The sequence below is a fragment of the Mytilus galloprovincialis genome, chromosome 4 (assembly GCF_965363235.1).
Source record: "Mytilus galloprovincialis chromosome 4, xbMytGall1.hap1.1, whole genome shotgun sequence".
Classification (NCBI taxonomy): Eukaryota; Metazoa; Mollusca; class Bivalvia; order Mytilida; family Mytilidae; genus Mytilus; species Mytilus galloprovincialis.
In genome coordinates this window covers 35,796,485-35,819,897 of record NC_134841.1, presented here as the reverse complement: position 1 = coordinate 35,819,897, position 23,413 = coordinate 35,796,485, and the positions used below count along the sequence as shown (strand labels likewise).

Here is a 23,413-nt window from a genome sequence, read left to right as displayed (position 1 = left end):
GCATAGTCGTGATTAACAATTGTTATCTTTGATAGCTTGTTTCGTTTACAGTTGTTGTATCCTCTTATGGATTATTAAGGGAGTTATGTACACAAGTCTATTTTTGAAGATAATAACACATTTTTGGTTTGAATGTATTGCTGTTTCCTTGAGCTTAACTACATATTATGTGTACCATAAATAGTTCGTGAAATGGTTGACAAAAACGGTATAAAATTCATATTTGATGTGTATCCAAATTTATTTGTTCAATAGTTTAACAACGCTTTTCACAATATTATACCTTGTTCAGGGACAATAACATGCTCATACAACTCTTTGATGTTCACTCTGACAGTAGCCAGTTCTTCAGCATCCATATTAGCCATCAATCTTTTTATCCAGATAATTGCGTCATTAGATTCGTTAGCCCATACTGGTCTCACTGAAGCTGTTAGACCTATAATCTGTTCCACAAAACATTTTTGAATTCCGTTAAATAATCAAGAATTTCCTATATATACACACAGGAACGTATTTTTATGGGTAGACTTTACATAGATAAATTAAGTCGTATAAGAAAAACAAAATGAGTATGTTAAATTTGGTGTATGCCTTTTTGTGCTTCTCCGTTACATTTGTTGTTTTTATAGTGATATTAAGATGATAACACAATATTGACTGCTGTACCCCTATTTTTGACATTTTTTACTCTTTGGGTATGTTTGTTTTGTTCATGCATCGTTGACAATGTAATGTAATTTGATACGACTGTCATACAAGTGAGAGGTTTAGCTAGCTATAAAACCAGGTTCAATCCACCATTTTCTACATTAGAGAATGCCTGTACCAAGTCAGGAATATGACAGTTGTTATCCATTCGTTTGATGTGTTTGGACTTTTGATTTTGCCTTTTGATTTTGGATTTTCCTTTTTGAATTTTCCTCGGAGTTCAGTATTTTTGTGTTTTTACTTTTTTCTAATATTTGTTTTCTCGCAATCGATGGGTGACTTTTAAACACCGGTATACCACTGCTGCCTTCATTGAACAGCTATGAGTGTACTTTCCGAGATTAAGACGTTTCAGTTCTACATCAGTAACTCAATACAAAAAAATACGATAAAATGACAAATTTTTCTTACCCTATTACTAATTTGTCTTTTTTGAACGGTGCTGCCCGTTTCTATAGTTACGGTTTGGATTTCAATGAGCTTTATCAATGTTATACCGGTACATATGTAAATTATTAAGTCAAGGATTTCGTTATCACAAATTTCTTCAAACCTTTACTCAATTCTTCAATAGAAACAAGATTTGGTTTGCAAGTGTTTTTTCTTCATAAAAAAATGCCTGTATCTAGTCAGGAATATCACAAATCGTTTGATGTGTTTGCACTTTTGATTTTTCCATTTGATTCGGAATTTTCCGTTTTGAATTTTCCTCGGCGTTCAGTTTTTTTTTTGAAGTACCGAGCCCGGAAATTATACACGATCTGGGCAAACTTATCAATCCTTTGAATAAACATATTCTTTAAGATTACAAATTCAATATTATAATTATATCTCGGAATATTGTATTTATTGGTATAAATATTGATTTGGTTATCAGTAAATTATAAACCTTACTAAATAGTATTTGTATACACATATGCACTTGAACGGTACTACAATCTGTAGCTATCTTTATTTTGGCTTTTATACGCAAGGTCATATTTTTCTCTAACTGTTAATAACGTTATTTAACTAAATTCATTTGATGTTGGATGTGTAGCTTTATTTTTGGTAGTTGTTAGGGATGGGAGATGTATATATACCGTACCTGGTCCTGCCTGTGTTTATGTTTTAAGTTTTTCTGCTTTGTATCGGTCTGATGAGTTAATCCATTTTCAATTGAATCTTATAGTTTGATTTTATGTTATGCTGTAACACCAATGTCCCAGGTTAAGGGGAGGGTTAAGTCTTTACAAATGTATATGTAGGACTCGGAGGTGCGATGGGGACGCTGAAGTGCGATGGGGACGCTGAAGTGCGATGGTTCTTTCGCTGAAGTGCGATGGTTTTTCATGATGTTTGGATATTGTGGATTCACAGGCAGGAGAATAAAATTTGTAGATGAAGGTTTCATGCGTACAAAGGAAAGGAAACAGAATGAAACGAACGATTCAAGACCCAAACAGTTTTGAGCATTAGAGGTGGTGGTTACAAAAATGTGTAAAACTAAGTCAGACAGCTTACCATGGGGAACAAGGCGGCCAAAAGATTATCTTGATTTGCAGATAGGCTAACCAGTGTTCGGAATTATGTATAATGTATGCCACACACGTTTTGTTCGACAAATACAATGTCTTAATCTTAATTTTAATTTTGACTTCTCTTCAAGTATACATCACATGATTTTGTGAAGACAACAAAAATAGCAATAGCTTTTTGTTCGGTGTGAGCAAAGGCTCCCTGTTGAAAGCCGTACATTGACCTATAAAGGTTTACTTTTATAAATTGTTATTTGGATGGAGAGTTGTCTCATTGGCACTCACACCACATCTTCCTATATCTATAAAATAAAATAAATTATTAGCAATGTTTTCGTAAAATCAATGAGCGATACTTTTGTTTTATTCTTGAGATGAATCCTGCTTTGTAAGAAAACACGCAATCTTAGTAATTTTATTGTGCTTACAGTATTAATCTTCTGCCGTGTGTTAGGCTAAAATAAACCCGAATGGTCCCAACTTTGTGTACTTTTCAATTAAAAACTGTTATGATATCAGATAAATAGACGAATGAGTGTTGAGAGCAAATTATTATCTATGACATGACAAAAACAAGTTACTAGTATATTTGATAAAACTAAATGTATCATGCTTAGTAAGTACTATAGACCGCCGCGCTGAACCAGTTTTTATACGCCGGTCAAAATTTTGACGGGACGTATTATGGCATACAAATGTCCGGTGTCCGTCCGTCTGTCCGTCTGCCTGTCCGGCGGAGGGGAGGTTTTTTTTTTTACATGTCCCGTCGTATCTCAAAAACAATTTATGATTGTTGCTTGAAACTGTACACACTTCTTTGTTATATTAATCTAAAGAACTGTATACTTTTTGGTTTGATTCAAAATTTTATTTTAGTGATATCTAAAAATAGGGTGGGTGCTCACATGTCCCGCCGTGTCTCAAAAACAATAAACGGTTATTGCTTAAAACTTTCTCAGAAACTATTTATGATTATTGCATAAAACTTCAAGACGTCGGGCGTATCATGCGCTCATGGCGCAGCTGTTTTTTTGTGTTTTTTTTTTATCGCACTTGAACACTCAATATACAACCATGTCCTCCAACTCGAATCCCTTATACTTAATCTGAGCCATCCAGTCTTCTTTCTGACTCCATACTAGTGTGTGCTAAGCAAATAATTAGCAAATTACAATTAAAGTCTTGGTTTGACGTAACCAAAAATAAAACCCGATTTTCGAAAACGTCACAGTTAGACCATCGCATTTCAGCGTACCAACCAACGCACTACAGCGTATCTAACAACAAGTTAGCGTCACAATGCCACCATCGCACTTCAGCGTGTTAGTCATCGCACTTCAGAGTGGACAATCGCACTTCAGCGTGACCATCGCGGTTCGGAGTACCATTGCGGTTCAGAGTCTTACATATATAATCTCATTGTTATGCCTGTTTCATGTCAGGAGCCTGTAGTGTAGTGGTTGTTGTTAGTTCATGTCTGTCATATTAATGTTTTCTATGTTGTGTTGATATAAATTGAGCCTTTACTTTTCTCAATTAAATTGTTTCATATTTTTTATGTCTGGGTGTTTTATAAATAGGATTTTCTCCTTTTTGAAGGCCGTACGGTTGCTTCTTATTGCTTACAATCACTTCATTTGTACTTTGGTGGATAGTTGTTCACTGACATTTATTCATAATATCCTTATTTTTATAATCTTGGGCAGATAACATTTTTGTTTAGATCTGATTGAAAAAGATTTATTTCAAATTGCAATTTTTAAAAATATTTGGAAATTAGAGGCGTGCAGATCATTTTGGCAACGTAAAGTTCGTGTCTATATACTATATTTTTTTAAGATAATATACAAAATTTTATACACAAATAGGTGATTTCTTCATTTAAGGGCAATACCGCCTATAAAAAAGTCGTCTGACAGTTTTGTCGCAAATGAACAATAGTTAGAGCTCATCATTTTCCTTGTCAAATTTTCTCTATCTATTGCGATTTATAAAACATTGGCGAAGATTGAATTTTATCCCTTTGTTCTATTCTAAGCCATGTCGGTCTCTATGTTGGACACAACTAGAGACCCAAATGATAATTATGGCCAAGTTTCGTTAACTTTGGTCAAGTGGTTTTCAAGAAACAGATTTTTTAGAAAACGTTAACGTACGACGACAGATGATGACGACGGACGCCAAGTGATGATTAAAGCACATTTGGTATTATAGGTCATTAGGATGTCTAAAAAGGAATTATTTATAAAACAAATTTATATATGTTCCAGACCGTATGAGTATTTGGACCGTACGCGTACGGTCTGACTAATATTAAGAAGTTGGTCAAGTTTATTAAATACAAATATATATAACAGATCAACATAACTTATATCTCAAATCAATATAAAAATTTCAATAATAGTAATTGAAATAAAAACTATTTTAACTATTTAAAAAAATCTCGCTTATTTAATCTGTTAATCTCCTGTATTAAGCATGTCAGTAATTCATTAATTGCAGTCAAGTATGCTCATTGAAATTGAAGTTACCGGAAGTAAACATAATCTGGGAGGACAATTGTTTAAGAATATTTCGGAACTTTACAAAAAATGCATATGCAAAGGAACATGCATGTAAATGTAAAAAAATATGACGTTCCTTGTGGAAGCAAGTGTCACCTTGGGCCAGAGTAACACAATAGTATGATTCACGGATATACAATTAAACAAAAAATAAAGTTCAATTGTTTGCTTATCTACGTTATCCAACTTGTTGTAATAACAGTTTGTATAACTAAAAATAAAGATTTAAATATTTGTTTAAATTTAACCCATATGATCCCAAAACATGTATGGTCAGCTGGACCGTACCCGTATACTCATATGGTCCGACCGTACGCGTACGGTCCAAATACTCGTTTGGTCTGGAACATATATAACCTACTATTATTGTACAACATTTCTGTCAATTTTGTTCAATTTGCGTCTTTAAAACTATTATATGTTATTCAAACAGACTTATGGAAATCTATTTTAAAGTGTACTGACCATTGGTAGTTTAGTCTCTTCTGCTTTGTATATTATTTTTTGTTCCATATATGCCTGCATGATGCGGTTGTAGGAATGATTAGCATGGGCATGATGACATTCATCAAACACCATCAAAGTAAAGTCGTCAATCTTTACATCTTGTTCTAACAAGGCATTCACTAGTAATTGTGGTGTAACTACCAGGACGTGACGTCTAAAACATACATTATTGTTTTTATTTGTTTTGTTTTCTCCTGCAACTGAGTCTTAATAATAGAAATATTCAGCAAATATCATCTAATGATAAATGTCATAAAATTTTAACTGCAATTTGTGTTGAGCAGTTGATCATAAGTATTTGCCAAAAGTAGATTTTTACAGGAGCTTGCAAGTGCTATATATTTGAAGAGAGAAAATGTTAACTATTTTTAATTTTCATTATTTTTTTTTTTTTTTTGAAGGGGGATGGAACTTGGAAACTTGTCTCAATGACTCACTCGTCACTGATTACATAGATTATTTAAAGCTATATTTGAACATGTCAATGCCATCGAATATTACATGCGAACTTTTCTTTAGGTCCATGTAAAAAGTAAAATTACAAAAATACTGAGCTCCGAGGAAAATTAAAAATGGAAAGTCCATAATCAAATGACAAAATCCAAAGTTCATAGACATTAAACGAATAAACAACAACTGTCATATTCCTGACTTGGCACAGGAATTTTCGCCAGAAGAAAATATGGAGTAAAGCTGGTTTTATAGCTAGCTTAACTTCTCACTTGTATGACAATTGCACAAAATTACATTATATTGACAACGATGTAACATTTTGAAGAATTTAAAGTACAAGCAAACAGAAAGAAGGTATTTAAAAAAAAATAGAAACGTGCTCACAAGTCAATCTGCTGACAAAATATGAATATGTTGAGTACTTATAGTATCAGAGGGAAGTGTTACAAAAAAATCCTAGACGAAAGAACAATTCTTAGGACAAGGCAATTGCAAAATAGCTACTCAAGAGTTTGGATATATTTCAATGCAAGGTGAACATTGCTTTTTTGTTTTTAAATTTTACAACGTTATCTTTAATTAACCATAGTTGTTACATAATTTGGTATTTTTTTCTCAAGTGAACATTTGTACAACTAGTAATGATATCCTTATTTAATACATATACATTACACATACTTTACAATACATTCTGACAAATATTTTGGTCTTTCATTCCTCTGTGTTTCTCCCGTAATAAGTTTTACTTTACAGGATAAGTATTTAGCGCATATCTTTTCTTGTTGTTGTGCTAATGCTGCTTGTTCAACCAAGAAAATTACTTTTGGATGACGTCTTGCTTTCACTTGAGTCATATGCTCCTGAAATATAAGCAATTTTACATAGGACAAAGTTCCATGTATAGCTTTGGTTATTAAAAATTCATCTCGGGGACAATTTTATGGGACATTTAAAAAGACTTTGGGTTAGAAAACTATCTGATCAGACTATCTGAACAGAATAGAGGCTGGGTAACTTAATTAAGGACTTCGAACTTACATATTCCAATCGAGACAGGCCGTTGGTAAAATATACCTAGACCAGAGAGTCTATGTACTTTATGTCATAAATTTATTGGTGATGAATTTCATGTTTTATTTGATGTCAACATGATTCTATTGTAAATTATAGAAACCAATACTTACCTAGATATTATACTATTAATCAGTAATACATTAAAATTGAAGGATTATTGTCCATATATAACATTGAAGTCTATAAACGACTTTCAATTTTTATCAAGAAAATTGCTTGTGAATTCTTAAATATTTACAAATGTAAGATTATATGTGTTTAAATAGTACTGTATGATAATTTCGTCATTCAATTGTTTATGTATTACACCCTGACCTCACGTTACACATTTATGTGTCTGAGCGTATCAATAAATCTTGGATAAAATATTCAAGCAATTATTTCGTTGATTATGTTTCAATTAACCTTGTTTTAATTAAGGAACCATAATATCTCATACATATTTAAGTCAATAGACGTATTTTGTGTCATCATATTTACTAATGGATCATGTATCATTTAAAATTTCTTGCATGAATGGGTTTGCATTGGAAAATGAATAGTTTACATTTTATGTGGTATTCACCTTACCTGTATGATTTTAAGGGCCACATGTGTCTTGCCACTACCAGCAGGTGCCACAATAATACAATTTTTGCCCTGTAATCCTGGTGCTGCTAGTTCTTCTTGGTAACTCCTTAATCTTAATGGTTCCTTTTGTTGACCTAGTCCATCATCATCATAGTCATAGCCTTCGGCTGCCATCTCTTCAACAACTGAAAAGGTAAAAACTAAACAAAAGATGGTTTATGTTTTAATTTCCTTTCAAAACAGTACTGCTATGGAAACGTCAGCTTTATTGCACATCAAGTAATCATCTATCTACTTTTACCTGCATATGACCGGGTATCATACACTATTGTGTCTGGAATGAACGGAAGGTTCTGATAAGATTTACCTTTCTTTTCGGTGTTAGTTAGTTGTGTCTGTGAAGACCGAGCTAATTGTTTTTCTCTGGTACTTTTATCAGCTTCATCAATAGACAATTCCTGCATTGTAGACTTGTGTAAATTGAACCACTCATCTTGTGCTAATCTTTCATTTGAACTCAGTATGATGTTGGACATTTCTGACTTTTCTCTATCTATTAATAGAAATTAAGAAAAATTTTAATCCTTTTATTGAATCATCTTTTGATCTTCTAAGGAAAATGAAATACACCTTGTATTTTGTTTATGTATTCAATCGAGTATTAGCCAGAGCAAACTTAGAATCATTGAACAAAATTCAAATTCCTTCATAATCTAAAGAAAATTCAAGCAAATTGTTTTGGAGTTGTTCATTACTTTAACAAGGATGTACAAGGAGGATTCTGTTGTGTAGTATAAATTGCTTCAATGACAATAAACATGAACTATTTTATGAATAAGGTTATGTACTTTGGTGAATAAATATCATAAACCCTATTCCTAATTTTGGAGAATATGACATTACGGAACAATTCATTCAATTGCATTAGAACAACTAACTGACTTACAAATGATACAAAATATAAAAATCATTCTGTCCCAAGTAATATTTATAAGTTAAAAAAATATCTTTACTTCAATTCGTAACATTATGAGATACTAATTTTGTTAGGTAGACGCATTTGACCTTACAACGATCGTATTGACTTTTGGTGTCCAAACATAGGCATATCGGACACATTCTGACTTTATGTAATGACTACTTTGGTTTGGCATTAATTGTCATAAATATATTCAAAAACGACTAATCTAATTTTTTTTTTGGTAAGATAAACAATAATCTTACCTGGCGTAGCCGGACGTAAAATGTAATTGACAAATGCAAGATGAACTTTGCAAAATGGCCATTGTTATATTATAGTTCGTTTATGTGTGTGTTACATTTTAATGTTGTGTTTCTGTTGTGTCGTAGTTCTCCTCTTTTATTTGATGCGTTTCCATCAGTTTTAGTTTGTAACCCGGATTTATTATTTTTCCTAATCGATTTATGAATTTCGAACAGCGGTATACTACTGTTGCCTTTATTTACAATTGATCTTTCATTATGCTGTTATACCACTACGTCTCAAGGTAAAGGTAGGGTTAAGAACAGGTTTAACCCCACTTCATTCTACATCTGTTGTTCCACGCGTTCATCACAAGCTTGTAATTCAGTGTTTGTCGAACGTTGTGGTATCTTTTATTATTACTCAAATCGAGGGTTTCAAACATTTGAACACTTGATTTTACCTGACATGGAGTTTTCTTTTGTTTCATACTCCATGTTAATTTGATATTGTTCATTGCGTTGGGATGTCTTAACAACATCGATGCTATCAAATAAGGCAGGACCAAGAACTTGTAGGTCTGCAAAAGATACATAATGTTCAATAATCACTTCAGAGCAAAAAGTTGAAGGAACAACAAAGAATAAAAGGAGTAGCTCCGGTAAGACCCCTTTTTGGCCCCAAAATATAGCAGTTTTACAAAATTGAAAATTTTTATTATTTATTAGAAAGTTAAATGCTTCTGCTACATACATATGGGCTGTTTTTGACATTACAATGCACAAATATCGGGTACTAGCATCATTAAGTCATGCTAATTTACTGAAATTTTCACAACTTTTGCATTTTAGTTAAATTTTGGACGGTTTCTGTCTTAAATGAAATTGGCCGCATTTGTGTTCATTCTTAATATTGAAATGTAAGTTGTATTTGATGATAATACATAACATATATAAAGGTTGAGGATGAACACGCACGCGACCACTTTCATTTCTGACAAAAAAATCTGGAAAGTGACATTTTTTGGCATATTTGATAGATTTTTCATATTTAAGCTTGAATCGTAGCGTTTTTAATGACTAAATCAGTTAAAATCTTTCACATAAACTAATTGAATCAACTGAAATAGACACATAAGTGTTTATAAAGTGTCCAAAAGCTTTCGTCAGATGAACCTGAAATTTGAGGCCAAAATCGGCCCTTACTGTACCTACTCCTTTATTAAAATTTAAAAAAAAAAATATTTAAGAAAGGCTCAAGATGATAATTTGCATGACGGTAGTAAAAATTTACAAACAAAAAAACAGGAAACACTTAAAATAAATGGTGACCCATCTGTTAAATCAATTTAATATTTATTCAATGAATATTTCGAGACGTCTTTTTACAGATATTTGTAGAAAAAGTATGCAATTCTATTTATTTTCAAATCTTCTTCACAATATTTAAATATTTTGTTTGAGTTTCCTTACTTTCATAATTCTCTCGATCGATTTCTTTTACAACATATGAATATCCATTTTCATAAAGGATATTTATGAATTCAGGGTACCAAGCATTATGCTTGCATTTTGGAAGATACGTCAGGAGTTGAAACACAGCTACATTTTCACCATACAATTTACACATCTGTTCTACCTCTGCTAAGTCTTTGTCACTTATTACAGACTTTTCTTTTAAATATGGTAAAATTTCATTTGGTTTAATATTTGCAGACAGTGTCTTCTGGAACACATTTATCAAAAGCTCCCAAGTGTGTGTATCTTCATAGTTTACACAATCACCCTCGATAAAGTCAACTAGCCATTGATAATCTGTAAAGCAAATATTGTGTATTAGCATATTGGTAAAACAATTACGGTTAAAATCTTATTGCATGTGGTGTGAATTTCGATAATCAAATAACAATACATCAAGCAATACAACCAAGTTTTGTTATTCATTCCTTCCATATAAAGATATTTTGAAAATGTTTTATAGATTTGATAAAGTCTGTTTTCTATAGGAAAAATTGTAAACAATATTTATTTCAAACTATTCGATAATTGGTGTCATACTTGAACATTTTTATATTATTATTTCGCTCTGTTTGATGTTAAGTGTAGAACACTTTGCATTTTACATTTCTAGTTAGAAAGATTGGCTGAAAATGTATATCTGTGGATGTTATTGGAAATATAGCGATCTACTACCATTTTCAATTAATGCTTCCTTGAAGATCTGCCATTTTCCTTTATTATCATAATGGTCTAATATTTCCAGTAAACGGACCATTGCTCTTTGGGACGATTCCATTCTCTCAAGTGATCTAATGTACCTTTTTTCGTCTGAAATTTAGCAGTAACATTAACTCAAAGACATGCAAATAGTTCAGATGTTATTCAATTTGTCAAATCATTCCAGAAATGCGCTCAAAAGGAAGCAAATCAAAGCTGTATTATTTTCATTTCAAAAAATGTATGGACAGTATTTTATGTTTCTTTTGGAGAAAACGTATCTAAAAAGTAAAACAAAAATAATTCAAAGATTCTAAAACCGACTGCTGTCTGAACTCATTGGTATATTCTTTTATTTTGGACTTATCATTTCATGACCAAATCTTGCGTATTTTTTTTTTTTTTTTTTTGTACTTTCAAAAAAACATTTTATTAACAATACTTAAATCTCGTTACAAATGATTAATGCTTTCGATCTATTTGGTATTAACGCTATTTTTATTTATTGCCAGCAAATTAATACTATATATATATATAACATTCCAATTACTTTTAGTAACACAACTATTTGCAACATTAAAACAAACATCTTGTTATGAATTTTGTTCCAATCGTTATCTTTTATAGTTTAAAGTCTGCTAATGGACTGAAAGCATGTTAGCACTTATTGAAACTTTGTAAAAATTGTCCGTTCTTTATGTATGACAGACATGGTTAAATTTCTGTGCCAGATAAAATTCATGCGTAGTTCATACTAGTGCAAGAAGCTGAATTAAACTTTCCATACCCTTTTTGTCTTTCTTTATAATTCAAAGTCAAGATACATTATCTGCTTAATTATTATTACAATTAATCGGACTATAAAATGCATGCAACATGCGAACTATAAAATTTATACAACACGATTCTAAGGATATAAACATACCAGTACTAAATATAACTCCTAAATTTGGTAATAAACCAGATGGTATCACATTTTTAACGATTTGTCCGTAACACAGCTCCATAATAAACCTTCTCCAATGGTAATCAGTGTTTACGTCGATAATATTATCCTGTAAGGCTGTAAGTGTGGAAACATAGAAACATATGTATTATTTTTACAACATAAACACAGTGCTACGTTTTCATTTTTTATTTTATAACTTCTTTATAACTATAGCTCGGAGACAATTCATCTTGATTTTGACTGAGTTGCATAATAGTATTCCATTAATGTTTTGAAGCTCTCAATTGATACATGAATTTGCTTCTTGTTGACTTCATGAGTACCATAAAGTTTCAGTCGCGACGAACTTGTAATGTTATAAAACGTTATCTTATTGAATTTTCTCAAACAAGCGTCATAACAAAAGATTAGCAAAAGATATTGAAAGAATATTCACACTCTTAAAGTCTAAAACAACTGACAACACCACGGCAAAAACGAAAAACGACAAAATGCAAACAGTACTATACAAACAGATACATAGAAATTTAACGACTGATTTACAACAACCCAACCAAAATCATGGGATAATCTAAGGTGCTCCGGAACGTTAAGCAGATCCCGCTAAACATATGGAACCCGTATTGTTGCTTATGTAAGTACAAACTCGGGGATAAGTCTAATTCGTAGGTCACATTCGTAGAGAAAAGGACGGGATTGTTGTTACGATCATTTAAATATTGATCCGTCGTCATCTGTGAAACAAAAATTCAAGAATGATCAACCAACTGCTGATTGTGGCTATAAAATGATGAATTCAACTTCACCACTTTGTACTATCGATTTAATTGCTTACTTGTAAGCAGCAACTTTCTATCAAAGAAATCAGGGAAATCATGATAGGAATGTAAAATCTGGAATATCAACTGGGACATATATCATACCGTAGTCTAAAATCGTTCATCTTTTCAGTTCGTTAGGTATTTGTGTATGAACTTAACACACGGGGAAACTCCGCATTGACGTCACTACGCTACTTCCGGCGTAGAAAAACAATGTAGAATACGTTTTTTCTGCACTTTTGAATAAAAAAACATTTCTGAAGGTAAGTTTTCATTGTTGTTCTCAATTATTGCTAAAAAATGCCAAATTTCTAATGCCCGTTTCAATCCCGACTTCCGAATGTCTAAAAACATTCTAGAACTTCACAAAATCCCACTTCCGGCCTCCATTGCTTTGTGTACATTCCATTCAGCGTCATCAATCTTGTGGCAGGCAATACAGGTCAAGCAAATCGTATTTTTAGGAATTTTAGAATGACATGCTCCTTACGTCTTTCGCGATTTTCCCGCGAAAAAAGCCCAACCAAAATGAAAGGAAAACTAATTGAAAAAACGATGCCCATGCCATAATTTTGTACAGGAATATAGAGTAGGTTAATGAAAAATAATTTACATTTATTTTTCATAGAATTTCTTTTTATTCATTATAAAAAGATCGATATTCTGACCATCATGACTGTAGATAAATATTCATACAGAATTCCATTGATGTCAAAAGGGATGGCAAAAAAAGAGTTTTCCTGTTGAATAAAACCCAAAATTATTGCAAAGTATTTTGAAGCAATATCCCACAAAAAAATAACGTAATTGCCGTAGACTCGAAAATCCCCTAATTGACAGTAGAGCAATTTGATTGGGTAAAACGAATTGACATCACGTGATTTTGACGCCATTGAAATTTAAATGTAAACAAACAAGGTCAGAAGGTTCAGTATGGGACAGCATCGTACATTTAGTTACTGACAAATAATTATGAGTTACCAAGCTTGACAATGCATGGTAATAAAAAATGAAAGCTAAGTGTACAGAAAAAATAAGAAAAAAATAGCCTTAGGATAACGACTTATCATTACACCTGGATATGCTATCTTGTAAATGTAGACGATGTTCACCCAATTTGGAAGATAAAACCATCTCTTTTAATTTCAACCGATCCTAATTATCAATTTCTAACTGTAAGTCAAGATCTGCGGCAAGACTGTATTCTTTACTTCATTTTCGATATGACAAGAATTTTCAATCTAATGTAAACCTTGTCAACAGCAAGCTCGATAAGAAACTTAAAATATTTGATTCGTTAAAAATAAACCGAGTTGTTCATTTTGATAAGATGGACGTATCCCGTTGTGATAGGTTAATACATTGATTAAATAATTAATGTATTAAAGCTATAAACTCTATGAAGAAAAAGGTGAATTAAATATAATTACTTAGCTAGCTATACGTATCTTTTGAATATATTAAGTTTTGTCATAAACAATCAGTACTACCAGAACTTGGTTGCTAGTATGAATAATTCGATAAACTGTGTGATCATTTAAAAATAATTTTGTTTTCAGGATAACTTAAGATATGGTTTGAATACAAATGTTTGCACTAAACTACGTAGTAGATCATTACTTTACTGAATAATGAAGTTGGTCGTGCTCACAACATTTCAAGGGAAAATCGTATGTTGTTATAGGTTACAGTTTTTAAGGTAGTTCAGGAGTATACCGCCAACTTGAATTGTACAATCACAGTAAGTAATTGATCTAGTTCTTTGTCCAAATCTGCAAATTTAGAGACAGATTTGCAATTTTTTGGTTACACTGGGGTTTTTTAAAATAAAATAAAGTAAGTAATTCATTGCATTATCGAAAATGTTTTTAACAAATACTAAATGTTTATGCTTTTATTATTATTTTTTCAAATAAACCATTTAAGGGGAGATAACTCTTTTAGTACAAAATGTATACTGGATTCATAGGGAAATTTTCATTTTTATATAAAGCAAGAAAACAAGTTCGCTGACACCATTTTTTCTTTTTATTTTCTTAAAATATATTATAAAACATATCTTCTCATATTTTATTTCAAAATTCTGTCCCATAGATTTCATTTTATGCACAATAATGGTTTTTAAATGAACAATCTAAGCAAATTTTGGCAATTTTGAACGACTCGTACCGTGCAAAAAAGCGCGGTGACCCATACTTTTGATCATTTTTTCAAATAAGCATGGTAAAATCTTCATTTTTCGGAAAGTATTAGAAAATTCTGTCATTTTTTTCTATACCCCTGAACTACCTTAATTACACAATTTATTTGTTCTTTGCTAACTAAAAGAAATGTATAATTTCTAAAAGTGACATGGAAGCTCACTTTACAAATTATGATTGCATGACATTTGTGTGTCTGTTCTTGCTATGACTTTATTATGTTGATCTCTGTTAGCTGTCATAACTGCAACAATATCTTGTTATTTTTTTATAGCATTATCTTTGTCAATTGTTATTGAATATATCATTATTAAGTTATAAACACGAAAATGTGCCAGGCTAATCCGAATCTCCAGCCTTGATTTTTTATGTATCGTCCTGATTTATCTTTAAAATGAATTCTGGTGCTATTAACCTATATGTAAGATTTATTCACAACTTATCTTGACACATATTTTTGACACTTGTATATAATTAAAGACCGTTTTAGACCCTAAAAATGCCATTTTATAGTTTAATCGTGTGATTGTGTCACATCAATATACAATTGAGGTATTACCAACATCTTATTATTTTCAATTTCCTAGCTGGGTATTATGCAAATGATATTAAATCTTGATTTACCATCCATGTATGGCTTCTTTAAATGCCCTTTTAGATCTTTTTCTGGTCCAGTTAACATCATAACCTCTCGTTGTGAACCGTTTACTGGCACCCCATTATTATCCATCGCATCATACATTCCAGTAACAAATCTGTTAACCTCTTTGTATAAAATATTTTCATTTTGGAAAGCTGAATTAAGAACGTTCACATTAAGTTTTAATATTGGCAAAGGCTTTTCAAGGAGAAATTCCAAGTCTTGTTCATCGTCATCTGCAATACACATACATGGATTAATAGCAATAGTTTATCTACAAGAGACTTTTACATGAAAGAGAACCCAACTGCTTAGATATTAAAAGTAATTATCAACCTACGTTTATGGATTAATGTTGGTCGCTTGAGCCGGCACGGCAAAAGTGAGAAAAGCAATCGAGTCGAGATGACCAATGATAGTCTGTTTATCGCTATTTTATCTATGACGACACTGGAAATTGTCAGTCAGTAAGATCAAAGGAAAATGTGGTAAAAAAGCAATTATCTGTTTTAATGGCGTCTATATAATAAAAACTAAAACATTTTAAAAATATATACTCAAACTCTGGCGATTTTTCATTCTTTCTGATTTTTCATAAATGCTGCCAATTTCATTTAAATTTTAATACGCAGCTACAAGAAACTCTTAGAAGTGTTGTTTCTTGGAATTTGTTTTCATAGCTCAGTATCAAGCTGTCCTGACCTTAGCTGGCTCACGATAGTAGTAGTTACATTTCGATTTAACTTCAAATAAAATTGAGAAAGGACATGGGGAATGTGTCAAAGCGACAACAACCCGACTATAGAGCAGGCAACAGTTCATTTGCCGTTTTGTATTACGTTGTTAAAGTGAATAGTTTTACTGTTGGTAGCTGTAGTGTGCAGTATTTGTATTTAGTACTTGGTTTTACAATATATCGTCTTAACTTGCTGAGTTAGAGTTTTGTGTGCTCGTTAAACAGTAATGCCGGTGCAGTTAATTTTGAAGGAATATTTCGAACAATTTCAAACTATATAAATCTTTAGTATCGGAAATCAAAATCAAGAGCGTAATTCAACGATTGCGTTAACTTGCGTACTCATCAGGGGTAATCTTGGGTCATATATAACTGACTTTTCAAATCATTAAAGTAAAGATTATAATCAAACACCTGCTGTATATCTATCAGACTCTGCTAACACTATTATTAGTCCAGTCTTGTATCGAATCTCCGCAATCAGAAAAAAATGACGTAGAAAGGATTGCAGAGAATCATGAAGTGTTTTCTGTGAAATGAAACAACTATTAGGTATTGAAATATGTAGAATTAGACTTCCACTCTCAGCTCCATCTAGTTTTATAACATTATATGGTCCTTCTTCGAGTGTTTTCTTTATATAATCTATTTTTTGTATGACTGCATTTACATCCAGACTTTGGTCCCTAATATAAATTGAACACTGACTGTCACCTGAAACAAACAATCAAAAATACATTGCATTTGTGGGTTTTTTTATTATCACAATTCACAAATATTTTTGAAGTCTACACTGGCTTCTTATAAAATGCTTCATTACTTGAGTAAACATAGTTGCAATAAAAGTCACTTTCAGGATGCTCGAGGAAAAAAATATTTAAAACACCAAAAGAGAGCTGAAAAGATTTAAGTAAGTCAAAGTTATAAATAAATTGAGCTATACAAGAGATATATTTCTGAATTTGGAATTATTTTTGAAAGTTTACAATAGCAAATGGCTATATAACAGCATCTGTATATCTTTGAATATTGCCGACTAGGCTGGTTGTTGCAAACTAGAATACAAAATTCAACTCCATTACCTTTATTATGCGTTTGCAATACTAACAATCTTTCAATCAATATGCGTTTAATTAACATACCGCTTGTGTTTTGGTTGTCTGAACTACCTAGTTTCATCATAATATCATTTCCATAATAGAGATCAACACTTGACGTGTCTCGTGTTTCCTGTAGCTGTGCTATATTGAAAAATAAATTGGTTATATTTATCATGTGTATACCTAAATAGAACAAAATATATTAATGCATTAGAGCTTTTCATTAAATAAATGACATTTAAAAGTATTCTTATAGTATTGCTCACAAACAAATTATTCACAAATTGCTGTTTGATTAATGCACCTATCAAAATAGGACAGTGCTACTTATAATTCATAACATAACATTTATGTATCTTTACATATACGACTTTCGAATATTGAAGAATAGTTATCAAAGGTACCAGGATTATAATTTGGTACACCAGACGCTTGTTTCGTCTACATAAGACTCATCAGTGAAGAAACCATATTCACAGATTATACATATTTTGACGTACATCTAGAAATTGACAATGGGGGTCGGTTGAGAACAAAACTATACGACAAAAGCGATATCACAGCTCCCTAATTGTAAACTTTCTATTTCTATGTAGAAACATTCCAGCAGCGCCTGCATATGAAAAACATATCTCCTAATTGATACGATATTCTCTGGCTTGTATTTCATATCGTGATTTTCTTGATATAGGATTGCTGCTCACAAGAAAGCTTTAAAACCAGGAGTTCCAAATGGTGAAGTTGAAGTCATTCCTTCGTAAATTTTACTGATGTCACCGCGAGTTGGTTGACTGTTAACGGTGCCACATGTGAAGCAAGGTCTGCGTACATATCCGGAACACCTGAGAAGATCACACCCATTTTTAAGTGGGGTTAGTCTTACTTAGTCTTCATTTTTCGTTGTTGTGTTTTGTGATTGTTTGTCTGTTTGTCTTTTTCTTTTGAGTCATTACGTTGTAATGTTTTTTCGATTTATGATTTATTAATCTTTCGCCCTTCTTTTATAGTATTATTACTTTTAGCCTTAACACAAATGGATGATGCAAGCACGCAGTCTTTTGTTTAGCATATTTCTGTCATATTTTCATAACTAGATGATACAATCTAATACTGAGCATTGATACAAAAACATTATACGACCACAAAAAAAGACTTTTCATGGATATGAAAATGGTATAAGGAGCAAAATAAAATTAGAATTTAAACCGTTCAGGTTTCCTCATTTCTAGTTTGAGGACAAAGAGAATAGCACTACATGTTAGGTTAAAGTATATAAGTTTGAATTTAAAACATTAAACTGGGACATTTTTGAAGATAAACCTGTATAACCAGGTGCAAGAAGGTATATGTCAAAAAACTTATACCTTGTACAAAAACCATGTACAAATTATAATTTGTACAAACTTACATATTGTACACAACATATATACTACCTTGATACTCAGCACATTTTTCAAGAGCTTCGACATATTTTTGCCTGTCGACACTAAAACACTGTATAGCCTTAATTTTACTCTCAAACCCATTCATAGGTGAACCAATACTGATGTCCAAACGCTTTGCCATCTCATAACTCTCTTGGAAAAAGCGTTTTCCCTCTTGTTCAGACAAACCACCTCGAGGCCGATGCAAAATATCGTTGCGATATATTTTCATTCTTTCAACATCATCCCCTTCCTGAGTGTCATGAATTGATGGTTTATTTCCCCATCCTTGTTTTGGAACTGGCAGAAGGTTGAAATGTCTAATCAATTTATATATGCATGATACGTCGAGGTTAATATATCCAGAAGTGTCTAGTTTCGAAATCATTTGTCTCTGTAATGGTGTTATTTTTCGCATAAAAGATTGATCTTTTTCATTTTGTGTCAGCTTAAATACTTGCTTTGGTGGCCATTGGTTGCTAATTATTTCTATAATCATGCGAGGATAAGTATCTAAAACCACCATCACAGCCGATCCATGTACTTCTACATCTTTTGAAAATAGTGCAACTGCCATAACTTCACTTTTCTATCTGAAAGTAGATTTTGTTAAAACACTATACATTTTTATATAAGTACGTCACTGTTTGTGATGTCCTGTGGTGTCTCTCGTTGATGGAAGATGTTCGTTGATGCTCTTCGTTTTGCATGTTGTTTCGACTATTATATTATTTGTGTGTGGGTTTTTTCTGTGATAAATGTTCTTACGTGTGTTTGTGCTGTATTTATGTCACGTAATATTGTCATTTTAACGATCTTTTTTAACATTGTCATATAATAAACTCATCATAGATACCAGGACTAAATTTTTTTATTTACGCCAGACGCGCGTTTCGTCTACACAAGAACCATCAGTGACGCTCGAATCAAAAAATGTTTAAAAGGCCAAATAGAGTACGAAGTTGAAGAGCATTGAGGACCAAAATTTCCTAAAAGTTTTACTTAATACAGCTAAGGTAATCTATTCCTGAGGTAGAAAAGCCTTAGTTTTTTCAAAAATTCAAAGTTTTGTTAACAGTTAGTTTATAATTATGAACAAATCGATGATAACTCAAGTAAACACAGAAGTGCTGACAACTAGGATGAGCGGGAGGTTTGGCTAAAAAATATATTGTACCAAGTCAAGAATATGGCAGTAAAAAGAAGATGTGGCATGATTGCCAATGATACAACTCTCCTCAAGAGACCAAATGACTCAGAAATAAACAACTATAGGTCACCGTACGGCCTTCAACAATGAACAAAGCCCATTCCGCATAGTCAGCTATAAAAGACCCCGAAATGACAAGTGTAAAACACTTCAATCGAGAAAACTAACAGCCTAAATTATGTACAAAAAACAAATCAACAATGGACAACCACTGAATAAAGTTCGTTTCTATGTATGTTAGCGTTTGTTTTGTTGCACTTCAGTGTTCCAATTGCTCCTTTGTTTTCTCCTTATAGTTGATGTGCTTCCATCAGTTTTAGTTTGATACCCGGATTTGTTTTCTCTCAATCGATTTAAGACTTTTGAACACCGGTATATTACTGTTGTCTCTATTTATGGCATATGTATATCTGTATAGTCCGAACAAAAATTTTAATAGTACATAAAATTGGCTATGGAAATGGAAAATATGTGAAAGAGACAACAACACGACCAAGGGCAGAAAACAGCAGAAGGCCACCAATGGGTCTTTTACACTGCGAAATAAATCCCGCACCCGGAGGGGGGGGGGCTTCAGCTGGACCCGAAACAAAACGTGTACTAGTTGAGTGAAAATAGACGTCACACCAAACTCAAAAACATTTAAATTACTTTTTGCAAAGAATTCCTCTCAAGCCGGTTCTAGGGGCCATCTTAAAATTGCAGTGGGTTGAGAGTTTTGTTGATTCATTTTGAAGGCCTCATTGTGATTTTGTTGAAGAGCAGCAATTGAGGCAAATAATTCTTAATGTTTAAATTCAGTTATAAATACCTGTGCCTGTAACAACAGTCATAAAATTACGATAAGTTAAAGTAGCCGATAGAAAAGTTGATACCATGGAACTTATTGCAAATAGATTTGCCAAGAGCATCAACGTCCTCATGTGTAAGAGAACGATAATTCAGGTGTTCACTATTAGGAACCAAAAGGAGATAATCCTTTTCTTGGAAACAAAATAGATTATAATAATTTGTTTATGTCTTACAATTTTAGATATACTTCGTCTGAACTGTATCCCTATGTTAGATCAGAATATTTGCGTTATTAACTTCTCGCTATCTGCAACTTTTGTCGCACCATTAACAAACAAATAAATACACTTTTACCTTTATCTAATTCCTTACTTGATTAAGGCTGTAAAGAATAAGGATTGTTATGTACAAGGGCGACACAACTGAATATAACTGGGAAAAATAGTTATCAAAGGTACAAGGATTATAATTTAATACGCCAGACGTGCGTTTCGTCTACATAAGATTCATCAGTGACGCTCATATCAAAATAGTTGTAAAGCCAAATAAGTACAAAGTTAAAGAGCATTGAGGACCAAAAATTCCCAAAAATTGTGCCAAATACGGCTAAGGGAATTTATTCCTGGGATACGAAAATCCTTAGTTTTTCGAAAAATTCAAATTTTTGTAACAGTAAATTTATAAAATGACCATGTGATTGATATTCATGTCAACACCGAAGTGCTGACTACTGAGCTGGTGATACCCTCGGGGACGAAACGTCCACCAACAGTTGCATCGACCCAGTAGTAAATAGTTATCAAAGGTACCAGGATAATAATTTAATACACCAGAAGCGCGTTTCGTCTACATATGACTCATCAGTGATGCTCATATCAAAATAGTTGTAAAGCCAAATAAGTACAAAGTTGAAAAGCATGGATAACCTACACGCTTATTGTATAAGAAAGCACAAATTTACGTGACGTATAAACAATATTTTAAATTACCATGCATAGATTATCTTAATACTCGATTTATTACGATGAGAATCTCCCCCCCCCCCCATAATAAATAAAAATAAATCTTAAAAAAAAGGTTTTTGTCCTTTTAATCGATAATATAATCCTTACTCTGTAAAAAGTTTCTCTTTCTATCTTTGTACTTAAGTCAATACTTATGATTATTTAAGTTTTTTGTTATTGCTTGAAATGTTATTCTAAATAATAATGTATATGATATCTGTATATTTTAAGATAGAAAATCGACCTTCTAAATATTTGTGTGCAATGATAATAATGTAAAATTAATAAATCTTCACAAATTATAAGAAATATAAATATCTTTCAGCATGTTATTCTTTCTTCCATTTTAACAATGAAGAAAAACTCATGATTGAAATATAAGACAAACTTAGTACACTCATATTTCTAATCACGTAACAGTCCGGAATGCGGTTCTATAAAATTGCTCCCCTTGTTTATTTCGCTCTCCTGTAAAATCATGTAATTTCGCTACCTCCAATGGTAGACGCTACAACGATGGGTGTCGTCAAGAAAGGTACGATTAAAGGAATCAGCTAGGAATTAGACGATCACCATTGGTATAGGTGAGTTGTTTAATAGTTGTTGCTTTGTGATAAATGCATGTTTTGGATTTATTGATAATCAGGAATTGCTGGAAAGGAAAGAAACGTGTTGCTACGTGAACCCGGAAAGGCCGGAACGAATTTAAAAAAAAAATCTAGAGACGATCGTTCTGAGTGTGCCACCTACACATTTAAACGTGTACACAAGCACAATATTCCCTATCTATGTAATGTGTTTTCATAATTATGTGATATAGAGAAAAAAAAGGTAGCAGTTTTTTGTCTTGTTTTTAAGCATTTCCAGGGGAGATAATGTTATTTTTCACGGTGTGTTTGATAGGTTTGTTACATTGTAACATTATTTAATACACACTCAGAAAGTGGATTAAAATAGCCTCCCACACTAAATTAACTGAATTTTAATTATTATATTTACCGTAATATGCTATTATATAAACTTCGGAGGTTCATATTACTTATATTCAACGTTTGTATATCGGATTTTTTTTACTATTGATGTTGAACGGTTCATTGTAAAAAAAAATCCGATAAAACCGTTGAATGTAAATGTAAGAGGTTCATATCATTAACATTCAACATTTTTTATCGAATGTTTGTTATTAACTATCAATGTTCAACGGTTCAACGGTTCAACATTGGTAGTTAAAAAAATCCGATAAAAATGAACGGTTCAACATTGATAGTAAAAAACAATCCGATAAACATGTTGAATCTTAAAGATATGAAACTCTGAAGCCTTAGATTATAGGACTATCGTTTATTAGTACTTTATCCTAACTAAATGTTGTTTTTTTTTGTGGTGTATATTAAAAAAAAAGGGGAGGGGCTTTTAAAACACCAAAATACCTTACAAATTTCAGGATTCGACACTAACACATCCTACAATATTTGTTTACAGAATGAGTATTGAATTCCGTAATTATTCTGAAGTACACATGTCGACCAGAGGCATGGAACAGAGAGTAGAGGTTTTAAAGTACCAGATGCTTATCTGAGATTTCAATTTGAACTAAAGAAAGCAATATATAAAGATATGTAGGAGAAATAATCTATATGAATAAAGTTATGTCACAAAAGGAACTTGTTTTTTTATATACAGAATTTGTCAAACGTCTCCATAACAGAAGAGATGTGAA

At 32.1% G+C, this 23,413-nt stretch overlaps 1 protein-coding gene across 1 annotated transcript in view; it reads right to left on the bottom strand.

The window, feature by feature from the left end:
• LOC143072005 (antiviral innate immune response receptor RIG-I-like) overlaps positions 1 to 17,447 on the bottom strand; it is a 30,010-nt gene extending 12,563 nt beyond the window's left edge. The window contains exons 1-12 of the mRNA XM_076246751.1: positions 17,306 to 17,447; positions 16,578 to 16,877; positions 15,412 to 15,663; positions 11,742 to 11,879; positions 10,793 to 10,927; positions 10,073 to 10,414; positions 9,064 to 9,180; positions 7,764 to 7,949; positions 7,397 to 7,581; positions 6,431 to 6,612; positions 5,258 to 5,453; positions 284 to 446 (exon numbers count right to left, since the gene is read on the bottom strand). Of these exons, the coding sequence (XP_076102866.1) occupies positions 284 to 446; positions 5,258 to 5,453; positions 6,431 to 6,612; positions 7,397 to 7,581; positions 7,764 to 7,949; positions 9,064 to 9,180; positions 10,073 to 10,414; positions 10,793 to 10,927; positions 11,742 to 11,879; positions 15,412 to 15,663; positions 16,578 to 16,877; positions 17,306 to 17,438 (2,329 nt within the window). The 5' untranslated portion in view covers positions 17,439 to 17,447. The remainder of the gene's footprint in view (positions 1 to 283; positions 447 to 5,257; positions 5,454 to 6,430; positions 6,613 to 7,396; positions 7,582 to 7,763; positions 7,950 to 9,063; positions 9,181 to 10,072; positions 10,415 to 10,792; positions 10,928 to 11,741; positions 11,880 to 15,411; positions 15,664 to 16,577; positions 16,878 to 17,305) is intronic.
• Between the last annotated feature and the right edge of the window lie 5,966 nt (positions 17,448 to 23,413).